Source organism: Herpailurus yagouaroundi, unplaced genomic scaffold, assembly GCF_014898765.1.
Source record: "Herpailurus yagouaroundi ecotype Mexico unplaced genomic scaffold, PumYag 218, whole genome shotgun sequence".
NCBI lineage: Eukaryota > Metazoa > Chordata > Mammalia > Carnivora > Felidae > Herpailurus > Herpailurus yagouaroundi.
The window spans coordinates 45182-53633 of NW_024412449.1; the positions used below are offsets into that span (position 1 = coordinate 45182).

The 8452-nt window shown below is 47.2% G+C and overlaps 1 protein-coding gene across 2 annotated transcripts; it reads right to left on the bottom strand.

Moving 5' to 3' along the window:
- Positions 1–3292: 3292 nt before the first annotated feature.
- On the bottom strand, positions 3293–7908 carry LOC121018298 (calcitonin receptor-stimulating peptide 1-like). 2 transcript variants are annotated; one of them, XM_040457015.1, is made up of 5 exons: positions 7781–7905; positions 6701–6795; positions 6249–6386; positions 4042–4221; positions 3293–3492 (listed from the first exon to the last, which is right to left on the bottom strand). In XM_040457015.1, exons 2-4 carry the CDS (start codon positions 6784–6786, stop codon positions 4056–4058), a joined length of 390 nt encoding a protein of 129 aa, XP_040312949.1. In that variant the 5' UTR covers positions 6787–6795; positions 7781–7905; the 3' UTR covers positions 3293–3492; positions 4042–4055. The 2 variants fall into 2 exon arrangements, with proteins under 2 accessions (XP_040312949.1, XP_040312950.1); XM_040457016.1 differs by lacking the exons at positions 3293–3492; positions 4042–4221 and adding an exon at positions 4844–5029 and having other exon boundaries at positions 7781–7908.
- Positions 7909–8452: the final 544 nt, after the last annotated feature.

Sequence of the window (8452 nt, forward strand, 5' to 3'; positions counted from 1 at the left end):
TGGATAAACACCTAGTAGTGCAATTGGTGGGTCATAGGGTAGTTCTATTTGTAGTTTTTTGAGGAACCTCCATACTGTTTTCCAGAGTGGCTGTACCAGCTTGCATTCCCAATGAACAGGTCTTTCCACTGAACAGAACAGATTCTGTTTCAGTATTAAAAATGTATGCATTCTTAAAAAAAATTTTTTTAAAAAAAGGGGGCGCCTGGGTGGCTCAGTTGGTTGAGCAGCCGACTTCGGCTCAGGTCATGATTTCGCGGTCCGTGAGTTCGAGCCCCGCGTCGGGCTCTGTGCTGACAGCTCAGAGCCTGGAGCCTGTTTCAGATTCTGTGTCTCCCTCTCTCTGACCCTCCCCTGTTCATGCTCTGTCTCTCTCTGTCTCAAAAATAAATAAACATTTAAAAAATTTTTTTTAAATGTATGCATTCTTTTTAAATTTTATGATACGTCCCTTAATATAAAAGAACTATACTTATGACATTTATTTTTACTAAACATGAGTATAAATGACCATCCATATATTCCAGTACTCAGTTTAGAAAATGATACCTAAGGAAACAAAACCATGGTGGGTACTGCCTTTATACCCCCCCTTCATGACATCTTCTTCCCACCCACTCAAAGTTAATAACTTTTAAAAATATGATATTTATTCTCCTTGCATGTAACTATATTTTTGCTACATATATATGTATCCCTAAATTATGTATAGTAATGTTATGCATGTTTTAAATTCAATACAAATGGTACCATCTGTATGTACCTTTTGCAACTTACTTTATTTTGCATCCAACATTATATGTGAGATTTATCCAGGTTGATATATATATTTATAGTCATTGTTCTGTAGTGTATTGTACATATCAATTATATGAATAAACCACAATTAGTTTATCTAAGGTATAGATTATCAATAGATAGATAGATAGATAGATAGATAGATAGATAGATAAAGAGATAATAACGTATGTGAGTTTCAGAAGCAGTAGACTGGAACCAAAACAAAATGAACATTATTTTTTTTAATGCTTATTTATTTTTTGATAGAGAGAGTGAGAGGGGGAAGAGGGGCAGACAGAGAGGGAGAGAGAATCCCAAGCAGGCTCCATACTGTCAGCGCAGAGCTCGATGTGGGTCTCAAACCCATGACCCATGAAGTCACGACCTGAGCCGAAACCAAGAGCCGACCACCCAACTGACTGAGCCACTCAGGTGCCCCAAAGTGAACATTCTTACAAGGATTTTAAGGAGATGAAATGCAAATGAACTCATAAAAATAAATGGATAAAATTGCTATGTTGGACATTAAGCGAATTGACATAAAATCTCAATAAGAGGAAAAACAAGCCATGGTACCAAAAACAGTTCCATCAACTGATGACCCCTGTATTACTCTGCTCTGGCAGGCATTACAAAATAACACAGATTAAATAGCTTAACAACAGAAATATATTTTCTCTCAGTTCTGGATGCTGGAAGTGCCAGATGAAAATCCCATCAGCATTGATGTGTAGTGAAATCTCACTTTTATCTTACACATGGCTGTCCACCAGCTGTGTCCCCACCTGGCCACTTCTCTGTGTGTACATGGAGAGGGAAAGAGAAAGATTTCAGCTATCTCTCTGTTTTTCTTTTAAAATTTTTTAAGTGTTTATTTTTGAGACAGAGAGAGAGACAGAGTGTGAGTGGATGATGGGAAGAGAGAAAGATGAGGCCAGACAGGTCATGGGGGTGGTGGTGAGAGGAGGGAGGGAAGATCAGTGTGGACCTTGGAAGTCCCCACAATGATCCAGGTGCTTATTCCATGAAGTGGGGAGTCAGTGGAATACTTTGTGCATAATGAAGACATTTGGGTGATTTACCTTTATAGCACCAGTTGGGCAACAGTGTGGAATACAGACTGAATGGGAACAAGGGTCATATTCTGTGTGCTCCTGAGAAATCATTAGAGTCAGTGGATATAAGGGGGTGACTTTACCAACTAAAGAACCTCACCTAACTGACTATCCACCAGTGAAACTGGGTACTCAGTCACCTTGGGAGTCAGCAGCACGTAACTGACAGTCCCAGTAGATGTGAGGGTTGTTGATGCTGGGAAATTCCTACATCAAATAAGGCATTAAACTCTGACATCCCAGATTCCTTCCACTAATGAGCATCTCTGGTGCCACAGCATATATCACCCTAATCTCCCCCAGTTAGAATATAGGCTCCATGAATATAAGGAGTTTTGTCCCTTCTGTTCATTGATCTATCCTGGTGCCTTAAATAGTGTCCAGTAAATAACAGCCACTCAATTAGCATTTGTAAATGTTTGAATGTCCCTATTAAACATATTGCAGGTTTTTAGGGGTGCCTGAGTGGCTTAGTCAGTTAAACATCCGACTTTGGCTCAGGTCATGGTCTCCTGGTTTGTGGGTTCGAGCCCCATGTTGGGCTCTGTGCTGACAGTCCAGAGCCTGCTTGAGATCCTTTCTCTCTCCCTCTCTCTCTGCCCTTCCCCTACTCATGCTTCCTCTCTCTCAAAATAAATAAATAAACTTAAAAAAAAATATTGCAGGTTTTTGAGCATCATACTTTTCTTCTCAGCACCTCAGAGAATAAGAATAGTTGGTTGGATGGCACCTGATGAGTTTTCCAGGCCTGCCGGTCAGTGTGACTGCATTTCAGACTCTGAGCCATTGTTTCTAAAGGGCTTTGCAGGCTATAGGGTGTATGAAGGGTGCTTATGGGGAGGGACGGCAGGGATGGGCAGTGGCAAAGCTGAGTCAAGGGGAAGTACACAGAGAACCTCTGGTGCTAGGGATCTCTGAACATGAAGGTGGATTGTCTTGGAGATGTCTCGAGTTCTTCTTCCATTAAAGGTGTTTCCTTAAAAGCTAAAGATACAGGATGCAGAAGACCTATCCTATCCCATCCCGAGCATGTTGCCTTTGCTTCGTGGTCAGCCTGGTCAACAAAGTGTTCACAGGTCTTTAGGCTTTCCTTGGAAAAACACCATAAATAGCAGTAGGGACGCCTGTTAAGTGTATTTAAAACCTCTTTTTTTTTTTCTCGTCTTAATGAAGTTCACCAGTGACAGTATTTTTTCAAACAAAGAGTTCTGTGTGGGCACAAGCAATATTATGTGTCCCCAGACACCCACCCGGCAGCTACGCCACTTCCCCCTGAGGTTTAACAGGATCGCCGACATCAAAAGGTAGGCTGACGGGGCTCACCTTTGCCACCAGATAAGCCAGTGAGACCTGCTGTTACGTTTATTGAACAATCAATACAACGAGATACACAGTAGGTCTTTGCAATGATTTTATTTCATAGTTAGCTTTAGTTTACTTCAGTATATGTGCTGCCGAAGCGAGCACAGCTTTAGTTTATTTCAAACTAAAGAGAATGTTTTTAATATTAAGCATGCATTTATATGTGTCTTCCATGCTCTGTATCCGATGAGTTGCTTTCATTACAAATTAAAAGTAGACTTCGCTTCATGATGACCTGGAAAAAAACAGTAGCAGACAGAATTTTGTAACTTTATTGTGAAAATATTGAAATCTATTATCTCATTTACTCTTATATTAATACTAGCTAGTAGATATTGTTGCCTTTGATTCACAAATAGGGAAATTGAAGCTCAAAGAATGTGTGACCCATGGTCATATGGCTAATAGAAGGCAAATAATTCTTGACTCCAAATGTATGTTCTGAATTCATATGTAAATATACCAAAAGTATGTCCCTACCTTTCAAACTCAAATGATAGAATATTCATAATTATAACTTCATGGGACAGACATTTAAATAGATTTGTATTTTCTAGCAGATTATCCCAGTATCACAGGGAGATACTGGGAAAATGGAGGAAAATGAACCTAAATTTTAGGAGTTTCAGCTACTGGAACTCCCTCTTCTCTTTCCAGACACTGGTTGGGCACACTGCCCTGTGGATTTTTCTACTACATGAGCTTAGGGAGGGTTAAAGTGTGGACTGCATCCCTGCAATACCCAGTTTTCCAGCCTCCCATCTGACAGTACAAGGGCAGTCACCTTCCTGGAGTTGTTTACTGCTTAAGTCCAAGGTCCCTGCGGCGCCTGTTGTAGACTTTGAAGCCCATAGAGGTAGGCAGCAAGTTGGTGTTTGCCACGCTTCCGGCTTTGCTCAGCAGGCCTCCCAGCCAGTGGGCCACACAGGTGGCAGAGTTGCAGGTTCTCTTCTGGACAGTGACTCTGATTAGCAAGGTGGAAAAAGAAGAGAAGACCTGTTAGTAAGAGACTGGAACAGATACCTGCCACATAGAACCATCATCGTAAAATTACTGCTCTGAGAGGCACCAGTTAACCTTGTGTCTTTCCTCAATCACAATTATCACTGCAGAAATACACAGGCTCTTGGGGAAAATGCCATGATCACTCCCACAGACATTCCCAGGGGTGTCAGAAAACCCAAGGTGGCTCCGGGTGAGTGGCCATGGAACACAGAGCTGTAACAGCCTGTCTTTCTTGTATAAATAAACTACAAATCAAGAAAGGCTTATGAGACACAGAGAATTATGGCCCCAAACTGATCCTAACACGAGGATTGTCTGGAAGTCACATCCCACTCAAAGGCATCAAATATCCCTTGTTAGAAATACAAAAATTCCCCGACTTACCTGGAAGAAAAGGCGATTTTACAGCATTGGGTCCCCGAGGTGCTTACCTGTTCTTTACTGCTCCTGTTCTTCCTACTTGAGGTTGGTCCAAGGACTAGCTACTCCACCCTGCACCCAGCTACCACAGGGCTGAGGCTACTTCTAAGCACAGGTCCCTGAATCTGGGAAGCCTGTGGTGTGGGCCAGAGCAATAACCACCACCGCTCAGGTCTTTTGAGAAATATACTTTTATTCCCCATCGGCAAACACATTCACAAGCAGGACTGAGAAGCCGTGCTGTGATTCCTCAGGGGAAGCACAGGGCTGCCCCCCATCTCTTCCTGCGTGATTCTCTTCTGGCCTGTTCCTCTTGCTCTCCTCCCATCTGAGGTTCCAGACATCCACTGCCATAAAGAAAGCCACCGATACCAGCAACCCGAGAGGACCACACGTATCACGATATAGGAAGGAAGGAAGAAAGGACATTAGAAAAGAGAGGGAGGGGTTTAATCGGCATCCTGGGTCATGCCATCGTGAGGGCCGTGGTCTCTGTCCAAGCTGCTGGCCATGACCCTTTTCTTGCCGGGTGCTCCGACCCCAATTGCAGTCTGAGGGAACGTGTGAAACTTGTTGAGGTCCTGTGTGTATGTGCCCAGCACACAGGTGCTCAGATTACTGCACCGCTTAGCTCGGAAGCTGTCCAGGCTGCAGGGAAAAGACATGCCAGGTGGTACCATGCACCAGGTCTGCCCCTGTGGCGATCGCCCAGAAGGTTAGACCAGGGAGGGGGCACTCTGAGTGGGGGCAGGAGGGGCAGGCAGGAGGGCAGCTCACACATCCTCCATTAGGAGAACTCCGAGGTTTGCTGAGCCAGGGCAGCGTGGGGCAGGGTTGCAGCGGGGAAGGGGTGCCCTTTCCTAGCCTTCCGCATGCCGCTCAGTCCTTCTTGCTCTGCAGAGAGGTCCTTAGGGTAGATGCAGGTGCAGCACATGCCAGGCAGTGCCGGGGCCAGGCCAGGGGCTGGCGTGAGCTCCAGGCTCAGGGGACACGGGGAGGTGGGGCCGGGGAAGTGTTTCTGGCCCCATGACAACATGCACGTCTCCACAGATCCTACACATCTCAAGCCCCCAGACCTACCTCAGGTACTGCTCTACCTGACCCCACCCTCTGCAAGGCCTTTGGCTTCACCTTGCAAATGTGCAATGAAGGCTCCATGTGGATGCGAGAGAACGTCAAGTGCAGGTTTACAAGGAGAAACCAATTTCTAAAATCTCCTGGGATCTGTGGGGTCCATCTGCTGGCCTCACACTTACCAGTCCTAACTCCTCCAATGCTGGGAAGTCTCCTCAGTGCTTTCAGACCAGTTTCCGGAGGGAGGGATTTCATACCTTCCCCAATTGCTTTCAGAAATGGATCTTTTTACATGTGGTCTAACCATAGTCTCTGTGTGGGACCTCTGTTTTCAGTGGTGCATGAGAATAGCTGGGCCCCAGGCCGAGGAGAGCCATGGCAGTGTGCTGGCCTCCTGTCCAGCCGTGTTCCGTCTTAACTCTTAGGATATGCCTTCCTTGGCAGGACAGGAGGGAGGGGATGCCCTGAGCCAAGTGGAGTGGGGATCCTCACCTGGAGCCCTCGGTCTCCTGCTCCTGCTGCAGTTCACTGGCCTTCCTCTGCACAAAGTCCTTCACCATTGCAGCCAGCAGGAGGCGCAGTTCCTCCTCATTGAGCATAGCAGCGTCCTGAGGACTCTCCAGAGCAGACCTGGGGAGGGGAAGAAAACAATAGAAGCTCTGGGTCGCTCCCTGTCTCTCCCAAGATAAGCACCCAGGCTTCCTAGTAAAAGCACCAGAAGCATTCTGTGAGATCAATGAGTTATCTGAAATTTATAATAAAGAATATTGTATATCAGTGCTGTTTTTCAATTATGTGCTACACACCTTATATCAGAAAATATACACTCCCCTTTGCCCAGCTCACCAGTTGGTAAACTTTTAGCACACCACAATTTTGAGAATGGAATTGTCTGATCCCAGGAGGAGTGGGAGAGGAGTGACCTCCAGGCAGGGCTGGCTTACCTGAATGGTGCTGCCTGGAGCATGCCCACCTGGTACAGGGCCAAGATGCCAAGAATCAGGAGAGGAGAGAACTTCCAGAAGCCCATGGCGCTTCTCTGCAAGGGAAAAATAATGTCATTTTCTGCACCAGTTTGAAGTTCCATGAGCCCAAGAACCTGGACTCTGGTCCTGCTTCTTTCTACCTGTAACTCCCTGGCATGGTGGCTTCAGGCTGGTAATGCCATTCCTTTCCCCAGTGTTTCCTCACTGGGGAAGTGGACTGTGGGAAGATCCAGTGAGACTGAAGCAAGCTATCCTAGCAGGACAACTGGGGAAAGAGGACTCAGTCCATAGCCCCCTCCCCACCACCTCACACACTACATTACCTGCTGGCCAGGTCTCCATTGAAGACAATCCCGGGACAATCTCCTGTTTCCTACCCAGAGCTGTACTCCCTGTGTAGGGCTTTGGATCATATCTGGCCATGGTGGGGGGCGGGGGGGGGGGGGAGTTAGCTAAAAAGGGAGTATCTGTCCCATTGGAATCTTAGGGAAACTGAAGAAACAAATACTACTGCTCACCTGCTCTGCACTCTAGTAGAGAATCCCCTGCAAGAACCAAGTTTAGCAGAGTCTCCTGGAAACCAGGGAAAAAGCTCCCAGGACTCACTACTGGGGCTTTCCTTCCTGGGCTGCCGGCCCCTAGTCATTGCACCTATTTGCCACCCACTGGCGCTGGTCCAGGTTCCGAACCGATTTCCCGGGGGACCACTAGGCACAAGACATGATCCCGTGAGCACCCTTGTGTCCTACTGTGTGCACAGTGCCTGCGGAGCTCCAGCGTCCTAAGCGCAAGTGTAGCAAGAGACAGCGAGACTGATGGAAAGATTAAAGCGGGAAGTCTCCGAACTGAGACAGCTCAGTGTACCTGGGGTTTGAATAGCGGAGTAACAGATTTTGTGACGAAGAGACCCAGACAGAAGTGCCCAGAGACTCAAAGATGGGCAGGAAGAGCGGATACAAGAACAACTAATGCAGAAGAGGGAGAGAAGAAGAGGGAGAGAAAGAATCATACAGCGAAGGCAGGAATCTCGGGGCTCACCTGGCAGCAGGCAGCAGGTGGCTTGGAGCCCAGGCGGTGGCAGCTGCGGTAGCGTTGGCGTCGGGCGATGGCGCTGTGGAAGTGTCAGGGACACTTGAGCAGAGCAGTGGCTCGGCTGCCTCCCAGCACCAGCAGCTGCTCTTATTCCCGCCGCTCTGGGTCTGGGTGGGGGGGGCGGGGGGTGTCCAGGAGCTCTGAGCAACCAATGAGGGAAAAGATCACGTACCCCAGATGGATTGTGTCACCCATTTGCGTCTAGAACCTAGAACATTCAGCGGGACCATCCCACTTGTATTTGCATTGAGGTCATTGATGCAAGTGGAGGGAGGGAGAGGGATGGGACCAAGAAGGAACATCCTTATAAAGTGAGCAGGAAGTTGAGGGCAGTTTGATGTCATGGTAAATTTCACCGGTGCAGTTCCGCTGCACGGGTTTTGAACATGTGCCCCACTCCGTCCCTAGCTTGCGTTCTTACAGGGCAAGATCCAGGAAGCAGGGAATCCTGGCTCCTCAAGTCTGACCCGAGACCTCCCCACCCCCAACCCCCGTCCAGTGGAGGCTTGGAGGGTTGACAACGTGCATCACTATTGATTCCGGGCTGGAATTACTCTGAGGGGCAGAACTCCCGGGAAGTCGGAGATAGAAGTGATAGCAAGAACTTTGTCAGAACTC

Excerpts from the sequence above, each read along its gene's own strand:
- LOC121018298 (XM_040457015.1), bottom strand. The coding sequence starts at position 6,786 with ATGGGCTTCTGGAAGTTCTCTCCTCTCCTGATTCTTGGCATCTTGGCC. Across the intron at positions 6,387-6,700 it reads CTCCAGGCAGCACCATTCAG|GTCTGCTCTGGAGAGTCCTC; the intron begins GTAAGCCAGCCC and ends TCCCCTCCCCAG. Across the intron at positions 4,222-6,248 it reads CAGGAGACCGAGGGCTCCAG|AGTCACTGTCCAGAAGAGAA; the intron begins GTGAGGATCCCC and ends CTTGCTAATCAG.